This window comes from Colobus angolensis, unplaced genomic scaffold (assembly GCF_000951035.1).
Source record: "Colobus angolensis palliatus isolate OR3802 unplaced genomic scaffold, Cang.pa_1.0 Scaffold328, whole genome shotgun sequence".
NCBI classification, from domain to species: domain Eukaryota; kingdom Metazoa; phylum Chordata; class Mammalia; order Primates; family Cercopithecidae; genus Colobus; species Colobus angolensis.
In genome coordinates, this window is record NW_012116577.1 from 1,459,542 (window position 1) to 1,477,049 (window position 17,508).

A 17,508-nucleotide genomic window follows, 5' to 3' on the forward strand; every position below is an offset into this window, starting at 1 on the left:
TTCTGGATTCAAAAATCAATGTACACAAATCAATAGCTCTTCTATACACCAATAGCAACCAAGCTGAGAATCAAATCAAGAATGCAACCCCTTTTACAATAGCTGCAAAATAAAATACAATAATTAGGAATATACCTAACCAAGGAGGTAAAAGACCTCTACAAGGAAAACTACAAAACATTGCTGAAAGAAATCACAGGTGACACAAACAAATGGAAACACATCCCATGCTCATGGATAGGTAGAATCAACATTGTGAAAATGACCATACTGCCAAAAGCAATCTACAAACTCAATGCAATTCCCATCAAAATACCACCATCATTCTTCACAGAATTAGAAAAAACATCCTAAAATCCATATGGAACCAAAAAAGAGACAACATAGCCAAAGCAGGACTAAGCAAAAAGAACAAATCTGGGCTGGGCACAGTGACTCACACCTGTAATCCCAGCACTTTGGGAGGCCGAGACAGCCGGATCACCTGAGGTCAGGAGTTCAAGACCAGCCTGACCAACATGGAGAAACCTCGTCTCTACTAAGAAATACAAAATTAGGCCAGGCACGTTGACTCATGCCTATAATTCCAGCACTTTGGGAGGCCAAGGCAGGTGGATCACCTGAGGTCAGGTGTTCAGAACCAGCCTGGCCAACATGGTGAAACTCCATCTCTATTAAAAATACAAAAATTAGCCAGATATAGTGGCACATGCCTATAATCCCAGCTACTTGGGAGTCTGAGGCAGGAGAATTGCTTGAACCTGGGAGGCAGAGGTTGCAATGAGCTAAGATTGCACCACTGCACTCCAGTCTGGGTAACAGAGCAAGACTCTGTCTCAAAAAAAAAGAAAAAAAAAAAATTAGCCAGGCATGGTGGCATATGCCTATAATCCAGCTACTCAGGAGGCTAAGGCAGGATAATCACTTAAACCCAGGAGGCAGGGGTTTCAGTGAGCTGAGAGCATGCTATTGCACTTCAGCCTGGGCAACAAGAGTGAAACTCCATCTCAAAAAAAATAAAGGAACAAATCTGGAAGCATCTCATGACCTGATTTCAAACTATACTATAAGGCCATAGTCACCAAAACAGCATGGGGCTGGTATAAAAACAGGCACATAGACCAATGTAACAGAATAGAGAACCCAGAAATAAACCCAAATACTTACAACCAACTGATCTTTGATGAAGCAAACAAAAACATAAAGAAGGGAAAGGACACCCTATTCAACAAATGGTGCTGGGGTAATTGGCAAGCCACATGTAAGAGAATGAAACTGGATCCTCATCTCTCACCTTATACAAAAATCAACTCAAGATGGATCAAGGACTTAAATCCAAGACCTGAAACTAGAAATTCTAGAAGATGGCATTAGAAAAACCCTTCTAGACATTGGCTCAGACAAGGATTTCATGACAACGAACCCAGAAGTAAATGCATAAAAACAAAGATAAATAGCTGGGACTTAATAAAACTAAAGAGCTTTTGCACAGCAGAAGGAACAGTCAGCAGAGTAAACAGACAACCCACAGAATGGGAGAAAATCTTCACAATCTATACATCTGACAAAGGACTAATATCCAGAATCTACAATGAACTCAAACAAATTAGCAAGAAAAAAGCAAGCAAGGCCATAAAAAAAGTGGGCTTAGGACATGAATAGACAATTCTCAAAAGAGGATATGCAAATGGCCAACAAACACATGAAAAAATGCTCAGCATCACTAGTGATTAGGGAAATGCAAATCAAAACTGCAATGCAATATCACCTTACTCTTGCAAGAATGGTTATAATAAAAAAAAATAGATGTTGGCATGGATGCAGTGAACAGGGAACACTTCTATGCTGCTGGTGGGAATGTAAACTAGTAAAACCACTATGAAAAAAAGTGTGGAGATTCCTTAAAGAACTAAAAGTAGAACCACCATTTGATCCAGCAATCCCACTACTGGGTATCTCTCCAGAGGAAAAGAAGTCACTATACGAAAAACATACTTGCACATGCAAGTTTATAGCAGCACAATTTGCAATTGCAAAAATATGGAACCAACCCAAATGCCCATCAATCAAAGAATGGATAAACAGTGATTTTATATATATATTATATATATATAAAATATGATATATGATACATATATATTTGATGATGATATATATATTTGATGGAATACTACTCATTCATAAAAAGGAATGAATTAATGGCATTCACTGTGACCTGGATGAGATTGGAGACTATTATTCTAAATGAAGTAACTCAGGAATGGAAAAACCAAACATCGTATGTTCTAACTCATATGTGGGAGCTAAGCTATGAGGATGCAAAGGCATAAGAATGACACAATGGTCTGGGGACTCAGGGGGAAAGGGTGGGAAGGGGGTGATGGATAAAAGATCACAAATTGGGTGCATTGTATACTGCTCGGGTGATAGGTGCACCAAATCTCACCAAAGAACTTACTCATGTAACCAAACACCACCTGTTCCCCAATAACTTATGGAAATAAAAAATTTAATTAAAAAATAAACTTCTGAGAAAAAAATAAAAAAAAAAAAACAGCTAGTTGCTCCAACTTCAAAACAGAATTTGAGATTCCCTGGGAAAGTTTGTGTTCCATAAAATAAATCTTTCTGTCAATCAGGTTACCACTAAATCTATCATTAAATCTTTGTTCATTTGAATATAGCAGATTTTAAACTTTTAAAGAGTCTTCTACAGGTTTCAGTAACTGGGCAGACTGAGGTGTTCAGACTCTTCTCAATTAGCAACACATATAAGTGATGGCTAAAATATAACCCCTAAATAAACTTAACTACATAGTTGGGTATTGATAAAACATTAGAAAGGTACATCTTAAGTGCCAGAAATGAAACAGGGACTCAAAGCCAGAGATTTGCCTGAAAAAGCCAATGCCTTGGTTCTGGAAGGCAGGGCCAGGAGAGAAGGCACAGAAAACCAAATCCAGGAACACACTTTCTCCTTTACAGGAGACCCACAGGGAAGGGTAGAATGGTTCCCATACACGTGGGAACTGGATATGCAACAGAGATCACCTGTCACATGTAAAAATCAGAGGAAAAGGGATGGAATCACCAATGATTGCCAAAAGTGCAATGCTGGGAACAGGCACCCAAATCTGGCCATAAAGTGGTCCCAAAACTGGCCATAAACAAAATCTCTGCAACACTGTGACATGGTCATGATGGCCATGATGCCCATGCTGGAAGGTTTTCCTGGCCCACCCAGGGTGGAAAACCGCTTAAAGTGTTCTTAAACCACAAACAATAGTATGAGTGACCTGAGACTTAAGGACATGTTCCTGCTGCAGATAACTAGCCCAACCCATTTCCCATTATTTCGTCCCATCCCTTTGTTTCCCCTAAGAAACACTTTAAGTTAATCTATAATCTATAGAAACAATGCTTATCACTGGGCTTACTGTCAATAAATATGTGGGTAAATCTCTGTTTGGGGCTTTCAGCTCTGAAGGCCATGAGATCCCGATTTCCCTCTCCACATGCTATATTTCTGTGTGTGTGTCTTTAATTCCTCTAGCACCACTGGGTTAGGGTCTCCACAATCGAGCTGGTCTCGGCAAATGACGCCCATACATGGGGCTCGAACCCAGGTTGAAGGGTCACCAGAGCAATGATTGGACAACATGGAACTAAGCTGGAGGACACCAGAATACTCTTAAGCAATCCCCATGGTGAGTAAGAAGGGGAGCTCAGAAGCATCAAGGTAACAATGGGACAAGTGTGGGCTCTGGTTTGTTCCACCTTGGAACCTTTTGACACTGATGAGGAGGAGGAAGGAGAGTGTAATGAAGTAACAGATGAAGTAACAGAGCAGGTTTGTTTGCCAGCTTGCCAGCTAAAGCTAAAGCGGCAAAGAAGGAAGAGGTTCATCCCTACCCTTCTGCACCCCCTCATTATTTTGAAGAAAGAGAGTGGCCTGACCCTCCAGATCTTTCTTTTCTGGAGGACACTGGATGAAAACTAGTTGCCCCAGTGACTGGTCGAGCAGCGCCTCGAGTGACCACTCTCAGTTCTATCCAGGCAGGAATTCAGCAAGCTATATGAGAGGGTGATTTAGAGGCTTGGCAGTTCCCTGTTAGTATATGACTCCCAGATCAACAGGGAAATATTATAGCTACATTTGAGCCTTTTCCTTTTAAATTTAGGAAATGCCATGCAGGGCCCATCCCAGGCCCCATTCCAAACTGGGGCATTTCCACATCAGGCCACTCCCTCACCCCTGTAAAATATCTGTCCCCCACCACAGCTGGTAGTGCTGCAGTAGATTTATGCTGCACAAAAGCTGTAAGTCTTCTGCCTGGGGAACCCCTGCAAAAAGTCCCAAGAGGGGTCTGTGGATCCTTGCCAGCAGGGATGATAAGATTACTTCTAGGAAGATCTAGTTTAAATTTAAAAGGGGTGCAAGTACAAACAGGAGTCATAGATTCAGATTACAATGGGGAAATTCAAATTGTTATATCTACTTCCGTTCCCTGGAAAACAGAGCCAGGAGACCGTATAGCACAGCTCCTGATTGTGCTGTATGTGGAAATGGGGAAAAGTGAAATTAAATGAACAGGAGGATTTGAAAGCACAAACACACAAGGCAAAGTGGCTTATTGGGTGAATCAAATTACTGATAAACATCCTACCTGTGAAATAACTCTTCAGGGAAAGAAGTTTAAAGGTTTGGTAGATACAGGAGCAGACATTTCAATCATTTCTCTACATCACTGTCCATCCATGTGGTCAATTCAATGTGCTCAATTTAACATAGTTGGAGTTGGTAAAGCCCCTGAAGTATATCAAAGTAGTTATATTTTGCATTGTGAAGGGTCCGATAGACAACCTGGGACTATTCAACAAATTATAACTTCTGTGCCTATACATTTATGGGAAAGATATTTATTACAACAATGGAGAGCACAATTCTAATTCCAGAACAATTATATAGCCCTCAAAGTCAATATATGGTGCATGAAATGGAGTATGTCCCTGGTATGGGACCAGGAAAAAGTTTGCAAGGTTTGAAGGTACCACTTCAAGCAGAAAGACAAAGTTACCACCAAGGTTTAGGATATCATTTTTGATGGTGGCCATTGCTAAGCCTCCAGAACCTATACCTTTAAAATGGTTAACAGGTAAGCCAATTTGGATAAAACAATGGCCGCTAAGTAAAGAGAAACCAGAGGCTTTAGAGGAATTAGTTAATGAACAATTAGAAAAAGACACATAGCTCCAATATTTTCCCCTTGGAATTCTCCAATTTTTGTCATTAAGAAAAAATCAGGTAAAAGGAGAATGTTAACTGATTTAAGAGTCGTTAATTCAGTTATACAACCTATGGGGACACTACAGCCAGAATTGCCTTCTCCTGCTATGATTCCAAAAAAATTGGCCTTTAATGGTCATAGATTTAAAAGACTGTTTCTCTGCTATCCCCTTAGCTGAGCAAAACTGTGAATGGTTTGCATTTACAATTCCTGCAGTAAACAACCTGCAGCCTGCTAAGCATTTTCATTGGAAAGTGTTGCCATAAGGTGCATTAAACAGCCGAACAATTTGCCAAATTTATGTAGGGCAAGCAATTGAAACTACTCGTAAAATATTTTCACAGTGTTACATTATTCATTATATGGATGATATACTTTGTGCTGCCCCTACTCAAGAAATATTACTCCAATGTTATGATCACTTGCAAAATTTGATTTCTCACACTGGTTTAAGTATAGCTCCTGACAAAATTCAGACTGCTACTCCTTACTCCTACTTGGGGACCTTAGTAAATGACATTGCCATTGTGCCACAGAAAGTAACCATATGTAGAGATCAACTGAAAACATTAAATGACTTTTGAAAATTACTAGGGGACATTAATTGGATACAATCTGCTCTAGGCATTCCTACCTATGCCATGAGTAATCTATTTTCTATCCTTAGAGGAGATCCTAGTCTCACTAGCCCTTGGCAATTAACAAAAGAAGCTCAGGCAGAGCTGCAGCTAATGGAAAAGCAAGTCCATAAAGCTCAAATAAATTGAATTGCTCCAAAGAAGACTCTAGATTTGCTAATTTTTCCAACTCAGCATTCACCTACTAGTATGATTGTTCAAGAACAAGATCTTGTAGAGTGGCTTTTTCTTCCACATACTAATTCACGGACTCTAACTCCTTATTTAGATCAAATTGCCACTATGATAGGGACTGGGAGAACTCAGATTGTTAACTTACATGGATATGATCCTGGAAAAATCATTGTGTCTCTCATGAAGGCACAAATACAGTAAGTTTTGATAAATAGTCTCACTCAGCAAACTCATTTAGCTGACTTTCTGGGTATTCTCGATAACCATTTTCTTAAAATGAAACTGTTTCAAATTTTGAAATTAACTAATTTGGATTTTCCCTAAAATAACTAAATTTAAACCAATTGAAGGTGCTGAGAATGTTTTTACAGATGGGTGTAGTAATGGTAAACTTCTTATTCTGGATCAAAAGGTAAAGTTTTCCAGACACCCTATACTTCAGCTCAAAAAGCAGAGCTTGTAGCTATAATTGAGGTATTGACTGCTTTTGATATGCCTATTAATGTGATTTCTGATTCTTCATATGTGGTTCATTCCACACAATTAATTGAAAATGCTCAGCTACAATTCCACACAGATGAACAACTGATGACTTTGTTTACCCAATTGCAAACAGCAGCTGGGAGTAGAATGCACCCTTTTTACATCACTCACATTAGGGCTCATACACCTCTTCCAGGACTTTTGGCTGCAGGGAGATATTGCTAATGCAATATCTAATGCTAGACACTTTCACAATTTAACCCATGTTAATGCCTCTGGTCTCAACTGCAGATACAGCATTACCTGGAAAGAAGATAAAGCTATTATCCAGTGATGCCCAACTTGCCAAATGGTACATTCCTCATCTTTTACAGGAGGAGTTAATCCTCGAGAATTGAAACCTAACTCTCTTTGGCAAACGGATGTCACACATGTTCCCTCATTTGGGAGACTAGCTTATGTACATGTATGTGTGGGCACCTTTTCTCACTTTGTCTGGGCTACATGCCAATCAGGAGAGTCTTCTGCCTGTGTTAAACATCACCTTTTGCAGTGTTTTGTGGTGATGGGCATTCCAGCTTCTATTAAAACAGATAATGCTCCAGGCTATACTAGCCAAGCACTAGATACATTTTTCTCTATATGGAATATTAAACACATTACTGGTATCCCATATAATTCTCAAGGACAAGTCATAGTGGATAGAATGAATCTCTCCCTGAAACAGCAGTTACAAAAACAAAAAGGGAGAAACAGTGACCACAGGACACCCCAAATGTAATTGAATCTAGCATTATTAACTTTAAATTTTTTGAACCTGCCTAAAGGCGAGATGCTATCAGCAACTGAACAACATCTACAGAAACCAACTGCAAAGACAGAAGTAAAACAACTCATTTGGTGGAGAGATCCAATAACAAAAAGTTGGGAAATAGGTAAAATAATAACTTGGGGTATAGGTTATGCTTGTGTTTCTCCAGCACTGAATCAACAGCCTGAAACCATCAAGACACCTTAAAGCTTATCATGAGCCAGATGCTGATGAAGAGATTCCAGGAGGATCCTGAGGACCCCTGGTTGCAGCCATGTTGAGACTGATGCTTAGGAGGACCCCAACTGTCATGAGCAGCCACCCACCTGGGGACAGATCAAGAAGTTGTCACAGATGGTGGAAGAAAGCCTGAGGAAAGTGGGACAACCAGTCACAATGAGTAATTTAATGGTAGCTATGATAGCAGTGATCACCATTGCCATGAGTATTCCTTCAACAAGGGCTGACAGAGAGAACAATTATACTTATTGGGCATATGTATCAATCATGGCTGGCAATAATGCCTGAATAGAATCACTTTATGACACAGTTATACATACTTTCTGGTCTCAGTATTTACCATAAAAAATCTGCTCCTATAATTGAGGCATACCACCCTCAAAAACCTACTTATAAACAGAATTGGACCCAGTTAGAAATAATGAACATACTTGTTTGGGAAGATTGCATTGCAGAACAGGTAGAGGTGCTGCGCAATGATTCCTATGGAATCGCTATTGATTGGTCCCCTGAGGGGGTGTTTAGCTTAAATTGCACCTCTCAGTCTGTGTGTCATGGCCACACTATGTTCAGCTGGTCTCAACAAAATGGTCAGATGGTAGAAATGAAGTATGGGAAGAGTTCCTATTATCTGGAAACATAGCAGTATAATAGCAACTCAACCTCAAATGATATGGCCCATTATAGGAGCTAAACATAAGGATTTGTGGAAACTATTAATAGCTCTTAATAAGACCAAAATTTAGGAAAGAATAAAAAAGCATCTAGAAGGACACTCTACAAACTTGTCTTTGAATATTGCAAAATTAAAGAACAAATAGTTAAAGCATCCCAGGCACACCTGACCTTATTGCCAGGAACTGGAGTGCTTGAAGAAGCTGCAGACAGATTAGCAGCTAGTAACCTATTCAAATGGATAAAAACACTTGGAAGCTCTGTGATTTCAACTATGATTGTGCTTTTAATCAGTGTTGTCTCTCTTTGTATAGCCTGCAGATACGGATCCCGACTCCTGAGAGAAGTAGCTAACCATGACAAAGCTGCCTTTGCTTTCATTGCTTTGCAAAACAAAGAAGGGTGACATGTTGGGAACAGACCCCCAAATTTGACCATAAACTGGTGCCAAAACTGACCATAAACAAAATCTCTGCAACACTCTGACATGTTTGTGATGTCCATGACGCCCGCACTGGAAGGTTGTCAGTTTACTGGAATGAGGGTAAGGAACACCTGGCCCACCCAAGGCAGAAAACCACTTAAGGCATTCTTAAACCTCAAACAATATCATGAGTGATCTGAGACTTAAGGACATGTTCCTGCTGCAGATAACTAGCCCAACCCATTTCCCGTTATTTCGGCCTATCCCTTTGTTTCCCATAAGGAATACTTTTAGTTAATCTATAACCTATAGAAACAATGCTTATCACTGGCTTGCTGTCAATAAATATGTGGGTAAATCTCTGTTCGGGGTTCTCAGCTCTGAAGGCCATGAGACCCCTAATTTCCCTCTCCACATGCTATATTTCTGTGTGTGTGTCTTTAACTCCTCTAGCACTGCTGGGTTGGGGTCTCCAGCCAACCCAGCTGGTCTCAGCAGTGTAAGTGATTAACTAAAAAAATAATAAACTTAGATATCTATCTCATACCATACCCAAATATAGATTCCAGATAGGTCAAAAATACAAATGTAAAACTCAAGTCTTTCACAGAACATGTAGGAGAATGGTTTTCTATGGCATTTATGGCATTTGTTTAGGGAATTATTTCTTAAGCACAACATGAAAAACACACAGAACAAAGAGAGGGTTTGGGACACCTAGTGTGATAGATTATACCCCTGTGAAAATATTTGCTGCCCCTCCTTCCCAGGCTAACCTGTTGGAGATTATATACCTTCACCCCAGGTCACTTGCAGCAGCAACAAAATGTGACTATAAAGTAATATTGAAACAGAAGCTTTAAAAGCCTTCCTGTGGGTCTGCTGTCTCTTTTCTGTCACAAGACCACCATCTCCAAGATATGTGCTGCATCTTCAGCTGTATTGAAGTGAGCACTCACAGCAGGCCCCAACAGACCAAACTAATTCAGAATGGAGTCATTTGTGCCAAGTGTCACATAATCAAATTGAATTCTTAAATGGTCCAGTTTTCATTATCAATAGGAGATTCACATCAATGAATTAAAAGAGGTTAACTTTGCAGAGAAAGATAAGGAAATAAAATAGGTTGAGGGGTTTCACAGCGTCTATAGTGTATATTTCTTTTAAAAATGTTTTTGAAGTAAAAATGGCCAAAGCAAATCTTAACATTTCTTAAATCAGGTGATGTATAGAGACAATGTTGAATTTACCTGAGCCCTGTCATCCTAGAAAACAGCATTATTTTTTTCTTTGTTTGTCTTTTGTTTTTTGTTTCTGAGATGGAGTCTCAGTCTGTCACCAGGCTGGATGCAGTGGCTCAATCTTGGCTCACTGCAACCTCCACCTCCCGAGTTCAAGTGATTCTCCTGCCTCAGCCTCCTGAGTAGCTGGGATTACAGGTGCATGCCACCACACCCAGCTAATTTTTGTATATTTAACAGAGACAGGGTTTCACCATGTTGGCCAGGATGGTCTTGATCTCTTGAACTCATGATCCGCACACCTTGGCCTCCCAAAGTGCTGGGATTACAGGCGTGAGCCATGACGCCCAGCCTAGCATTGTTTAAAGAAGTCCCCAATACCAACCCTTTTGTGTTCCAGAAACTGGCTTACTGAAAAAAATCAAGAGTCCCCATATAAATTAGAGAAGACTCATAGATGTGCCCCTTGCTTACCTTGCAACAAGGCTGGATGCAGACATTCTAAATTCCCATTCTTTGCCTCATAAATGATTAGCTGAACTGCTTGCCCCACTGATCAGCTGGAACAAAATGCTTGCTAACCAGAAACTTTTCTTTAGCTTCTCTCCTTTTCCCAGGTCCCTGAATTTTGGTCAGCCTACAACTCCTCCTTAATAGACCCTCCTGAGAATAGGCTGGCCCCAAGGTAAAACATTCTCTAACCTACTATCTGATTTTGCTGTGCTTTCATCCTGCTTCCCCATACCTGGTTGTTGCTAGTCTTGCTACTCCTCTCTCTAAAAAAAAAAAAAAATCCCTTTTTTGCCTACCTCTTGAGATGCTTGCATATATTATGGTCAAAACATTCTCCCTATTGCAAGAGTCCACCTCCTCTAATTGCAATAGTCTCTTTCACCACTTTGCAACAATCCTTTCAAATAATGGCTCTCCTTACTAAGTCTGGGTTTGTTTTTTTATTTGACAATAGGGGTATATGCATACATTTTTGCATTTTGAATTATTTTATAATGTGAACTAGATTTTGAAGAGCTTCTTATTAAATAGAAAAATAGTCATTTCTAAAAGGTGGCACAGAATAGTTTTTTCAAAATGTCCTGATGATATAAATGTGAAAACAACAAAGCGGTTGGGCATGGTGACTCACACCTGTAATCCCAGCACTTTGGAAGTCCCAAGTAGGTGGATCACTTGAGGTCAGGAGTTTGGGATCAGCCTGGCCAACATGGTGAAACCCCGTGTCTACTAAAAACACAAAAATTAGCCAGGCGTGGTGGCACACACTTGTAGTCCCAGCTACTCAGGAGGCTGAGGCAGGAGAATGGCATGAACCCAGGAGGCGCAGCTTGCAGTGAGCCGAGATAGCGCCACTGCACTCCAACCTGAGCAACATAGTGAGATTCCATCTCAAAAAAAAAAAAGGAGGAGGAAAATAACAAAGCAACAGAACTCAACTCATAGCAACTCTGTAGTAGAGGTAAGATTAGAATTCCCGATTGACCAGACTGGTCAGGGGATTCATAAGAAATACAAATGAAGAAAGTGGGAATGTTAAATCTGGCAAAGCAAAGACTCAGAGGGGCAGAGAAGCTGCCTTCAGATATATGAAAGATTGTTATGTGGGAAATGGGATAGAAGGTTTCCACATGTTGCTATTAGAATTGTGATCAATTCTAGCTACTTGGGAAGCTGAGGTGGGTTGTCCCCTTGAGTCGTGAGCCCAGAAGTTCAAGGCTACAGGGACCTATGATTGCACCACTGCACTCCAGCCTGGGTGACAAAGCAAGACCCTATCTCAAAGAACAAACAAACAAATGAAAACAGAACAAAAATAACTGTGATCAATAAATGGAAGCTTCAGAAGTCTTCAGCAGAATCTAATGAAGAATATCTAAGTTGTCCAAAGGTGGAATAGGTTACCTTGCACGTCTGGAGTTCCTCCCCAGTACCAGTGCCCAGACATTATCTGTATGCACACTAAGAACAAGAGTATTAGGCAGGTTGTTGGACCAGAAAACCAGACAGCTCCTGGATTCTATGGTTCTGTCTAGTAGATAATGCAGAGAACAGTTGAGTGAACTTTAAGAACCAAGCAATCACTCACTGCCAAGATTTTCCGATTGCCAATACTTTCCAAGTTCATCAAGCATGAGTAGCAGAAAGAGGATAGTAAATACCTCCTACTATGGTTATTTATATATGCAAACAAATACATGTATGCTTTAATAATTTTTTAAAGGGGGCAAAAGCAAAATCGAAACCATGAATAAGAGAAAGAAGCCATTCTTTCACCAGGATGTGCCCAAAAAAACAAAAAGAGTTGAAATTCCTAAATACCAGATGTAGCTTATTCTTCTGTCTCTGATGGGACTGCATCCATTTGAGAGCTTTTTTAAGACTAAGAGGCAAAGAAAATTGTAAAAGATATAAGTTAACCAAAGAAGTCTTTTATGGCTGAGCATTGCATAGGGCAATGAGGCTTTTTCTAAAAGCCATGAAAGAAAACACTGGATATATCAATCAATCCAACATAATCTAAACAATACAAGGTTCTGGAATAGCAAAAGAAAATGATAACTGATTTAAGATTTAAGAAAATCCTTTAGACCAAAAGCAAACACTGCTTTGCAGCTTTGTTTGTTAGCTATTTTCTTATTCCAGTCTCCATGACCGTGAAAGTCACAAAAGGGGGTATAATTATATTTCACAGAAGCTGTTCTTGTTTCAAATCCGCCTTAATATAAAGCAGCCAACAGAGGAAATTATATTTAATAAGACATCTGGCTTCTGAATGAAGATGGATCACATTTTTATTCTAAAATAATTTTAATTTAGTTTGTAATTGAAACATGAAGTTGATGTTATTTGGAATTTCCTGTCCCAGAGAATTATGGTTATAGAGAAAATAACAGTATCAGAATACTTTTATGATTCAAGATTTTGTTTTTATTTAAATTGTGACAAGTCTGAACAGACATTTTAACATTTATGTCTTCTAGGAGAGTTAAACCTCTTTTATTCATAAAATTATGTTTTATTTAACTAAAATAAATAAGATATTTTGTTTTCCTATATTGTCTTTTTATTTTAATATTTACCTATTTCCTTATCTTCTTAATTCATTAATTTTCTCCAACATTAATTGTTTAACCTATACCTCTTTCTGTTAAATAAAATTTCTTTGTCTTGTTCCCATTTCATCTCCCCTATTTTTTCTTCCTTTTTGTTTTCTCATTCTATATCTTGCTACTTCTTTATTCTCCCTTTGCAGCCAAAGGGATTCATAACTGTTTAATACCAAGGGAAAGAATTGAATGTTAGGTGAAAGCACTGCTTTGCATGTAAAAGACAAGACTTTCCAATATTTCTTTTTAAAAAATTATTATACAAGATAGTTAAAAGGTGATGTGAAAAATAACAAAAGAATTCTAAAATAAACCAAACCAAAAGTCAGGTGACTCAAATCAAGAAATTAAGATTAATAGCCAAAACTACTTACTTACCAAAACAAGTCCAGTTATAAGTTTTATTCTTATTTAAATATTTACTGGCATTTTATTACTAATGAAGAATTAGACAGGGCATGGTGGCTCACACCTGTAATCCCAGCACTTTGGGAGACTGAGGTGGGTGGAACACGAGGTCAGGAGTTCTAGACCAGCCTGACCAACATGGTGAAACCACATCTCTACTAAAAATACAAAAATTAGCTGGGCGTGGTGGCACGTGCCTGTAATCCCAGCTACTCAGGAGGCTGAGGCAGGAGAATTGCTTGAACCTGGGAGGTGGAGGTTGCAGTGAGCCAAGATCACGCCATTGCACTCCAGGCTGAGTGACATAGCAAGACTCTGTCAAAAAAAAAAAAAAAGAATTAAACTATATAGTACATATAGTACAATTGCAATAAAAATGTGATCATATGGAGAAATTATCATTAAGGAAAAAAGTCTTATTTCATAAGTGTTAAACTGATGTATTCTTACAAAATAAGAGATAACCCCATGAAAACTGAATCTAATGGACGCTGAACACAAAGCCATCATTTCTCAAAATAATTGGCCTCTCATGTTTTCCTTAAATTAAATATAATTGCCTGGATTTATATTTGAAAACCGGAAATACATTTTACAGTTTAAGTAAAGTTAATTAAATAAAAATGGTTGTTTCCTGAAAATATAAAACATTTACCATGTTATCACTGTTATTATGTATACCATACTTCAGATTTTGTGAAGATCAAATGAAGTACATTTGCAAGCATGCTGAAACATAGTTGACTTAATTAAAATGCCTGAAAGATATTTTTTGCCTGCAGCAAAAATTGTTACTTAATTACTATAATGCATCTGCTCTGTTTTCCTTTTTTTTTTCAACAAAGATGAATCCAGGTGATTTCTGTGTACTTCTTTAATATGAAATCAGAGACCATGACTCTAGAAACTGAATGTGTAAGTAAAATAGTGAAACTCAGAGTAACCCAAAAATGTTGTCTTTTAATAAAATTATAGTCATTTGCTTTTTAGGAGTTTAGGGGTTCTGTTGTAGTTATTAAGAAAATTTCACAGCAACATTCATCAGGAATAAACCAATTGCCATCATAAACTGATTACATGTACTAAATTGAGTTATGGTACAGGAGACTGAACTGCATCATATATCAAATTCTAATATTATTTCAGCTGATTTAATCTTTAAATTGATGAACATTTCAAGTTAAAGAGTTTTCTGCTTTTAAGAAATAAAACATTGAGAAGCACACAAACTTATTTGATATTAAACTTTTTTTTTTAGAAACTGATGTTTATTTTCCATCAACCATTTTTCCATGTTGCTTAAGAGCCTGTGCAAGAACAGCTTAAGACCATTCAGTGGTTGCTCCTACCCATTCAGTGGCCTGAGCAGTGGGAGCTGCAGACCAGCCTTCTGTGGCAGGCTGAGCACTCCAGTCTTCAGTAGGGAACTGCTGAATAGGCACAGAGGGCACCTGTACACCTTCAGACCAGTCTGCAACCTCAGGCTGAGTAGCAGTGAACTCAGGAGCAGGAGCAGTCCATTCACCCTGAAATTCCTCCTTGGTCACTGCCTTTTCAGCAGCAGCCTGCTCTTCTTTTTCAATCTCTTCAGGATCTCTGTAGAAGTAGAGAGGCATGACCTCCCACGGGTGTTCACGGGAAATAGTGCCACGCATGTGCAGAACTTCCTGAGCCAGCATCCACCACATCAAACCCACTGAGTGAGCTCCCTTGTTGTTGCATGGGATGACAATGTCCACATAGCACAGAGGAGAATCTGTGTTACACAGAGCAATGGTAGGTAGGTTAACATAAGATGCCACCGTAAGAGGCTGGTGGTCGGCCCTAGGGTCAGTAACCACAAGAAGCCGTGGCTCCCGGAAGGCTGCCTGGATCTGGTTAGTGAAGGTTCCAGGAGTGAAGCGGCGAGCAATTGGAGTGGCTCCAGTGGCAGCAGCAAACTTCAGCACGGCCCTCTGGCCAGTATTCCTGGAGGATATAACACTGACATCAGCAGGGTTTTCAATGGCAACAATGGCACGGGCCACCAGCAGAAGCTTCTCCCAGGTCCTCTTCAGATTTATGATGTAGATGCCATCACTTTTCCTTTTATAGATATACTGTTCCATCTGGAAGTCAAGATTGGTGCCACCTAAGTGGGTTCCTGCTGCAAGGAACTTAAGGACATCTTCCTTTTTCATTTGCAGGACATCAAGGGCTCTGGACATTGTGAAAAGTTTCCCTTTAAGTTACAACGGGAATCCAGAACAACGCCGTATGGACCCCTCTGTAGGTAGCGCAGAAAAAAAGCTGATATTAAAATTTTATTTTAGTTCATTTAAATACTTTTATTCAGTAGATTAGTATTATGTATTCTACAATTTTACTTTCCTACAAAGTTTCTAAACTAGTAAGAGCAATTCTAAGTGGTATTTATGGATCTTGTTAAGAGATCTTCAAATACTGAGGTGAATAATTATCCATTTGTGAAAATCTAAGAAAAGTAGTTTCATATTTGATTCACACAATAAGGTTTAAAAAAAATTACAGACTACAGAAAAAAGACAAAGTTGTGACCAGCCTGGGCAACATGGTCAAACCCCTTCTCTACAAGAAATGCAACACAATTAGCAGAGTATGATGGTGCACACCTGTAGTCCCAGCTGCTTTGGAGGGTAGTGGGAGGATCACTTGAGCCAGGTAGGTTGAGCCTACAGTAAGCCGTGATCACACCACTGCACTTCAGCCTGTGCAACAGAGTGAGAAGCAAGATCCCGTCTCCAAAAACGAAGTTGCAGAGTAGAAAGACAAGGTAAGATTCTGAAATATGTAAACTCATTATACAATAAACCATATAGGGGTGAGGGAGGAAAATGGGTCTGGAAGCAGGGAACATAAGGTCAATTCACACTGCAGCTGTAACAGGAAATATCCTCTCCACAGGGTGTATACTGTAAATGACTGCAACTTTACTTCATCCTCTTCATTTACACAGGGCGTACTCCAGGGAGAGGGTATTTAAACTCACAAAAACTCTGTAGTAGGTCCTTTGAGCCCCTCTGTTCAGGCCAGCTCCCACACCGTAGAGTGGACTTTCATTTTCAACAAAACCCTTCATTCCTTCTTGCTTTGTTTGTGCGTTTTGTCCAATTCTTTTTTCAAGACTCCAAGAACCTGGACACTCTCCACCATTAGTGGGGGGGAAAATATGACCTGTTATTTTTCAGATGAAATAATGTCATTTCTGATTCACTTACATTTGAAAATAAAAATGTTGTTTCTTTAGTTCTGTCTAGGACCTGCAAAAATGTGAAATTTTCTAAAAGGTTTTGCTTAGAAATTGTGGTCTTAAAATATGTTGAAACCACAAATATTGTATTTCTATTTGGAGGTCAAAGCTGGGTTTATTTGAACAGATATCACATATCAACCTTAGGGAAAGTTACTTTAGAGCAGCAGGATTGAAATTTCAAAAAGAGGAAATAAGTGACCTACTGTGAAGTTTCTCTGAATTAACAAAAATTTCACTCAAAACAGATTGAGTATAGAAAGGTTTCTTATTTAAAAAGAAAAAATTCTAGGAACTAAAGGCAGAAAGTACAGTAAGATTTGCATAGCTGAGTCCAAGAATTGGAAAGACATTAGGAAATAGTCTCTCTTTTCCTCCAGCCCCAGCCTAATTTTCTCTGCTCCTCACATTGAGGCCCAAACACTGTGCCTCTCTGCTCCAGCAAATTTACCAACTCATGTGGATTTCTGTGTCCCAATTTTAAAACCCCATTAGAGAAAATCTAAACTGGCTCAACCCAGACAACACTTTGGCTCTCCTTAGTTCTAATGTCCACTAGTCTGTAGCAGGACAAGCCGCAGACAAAACTCCTCAGACACCGAGTTAAAGAAGGAAGGGGTTTATTCAGCTGGGGGCATTGGAAAGACTCTTGGTCAAGGCTCTACCGGTTTTATTAGTGACTCCTGTGTCAAGTGCCGAACTCTCCAAGTGAGCAATTCCTGTCCCTTTTAAGGGC

The 17,508-nt window shown here is 39.3% G+C and overlaps 1 protein-coding gene across 1 annotated transcript; it reads right to left on the bottom strand.

Moving 5' to 3' along the window:
* Positions 1–14,750: 14,750 nt before the first annotated feature.
* Positions 14,751–15,787, bottom strand: LOC105518699 (40S ribosomal protein SA-like). The gene has a single exon (XM_011951781.1). The coding sequence runs from the start codon at positions 15,709–15,711 to the stop codon at positions 14,827–14,829; it is 885 nt and encodes a 294-aa protein (XP_011807171.1). The 5' UTR covers positions 15,712–15,787; the 3' UTR covers positions 14,751–14,826.
* Positions 15,788–17,508: the final 1,721 nt, after the last annotated feature.

Excerpts from the sequence above, each read along its gene's own strand:
- LOC105518699 (XM_011951781.1), bottom strand. The coding sequence starts at position 15,711 with ATGTCCAGAGCCCTTGATGTCCTGCAAATGAAAAAGGAAGATGTCCTT.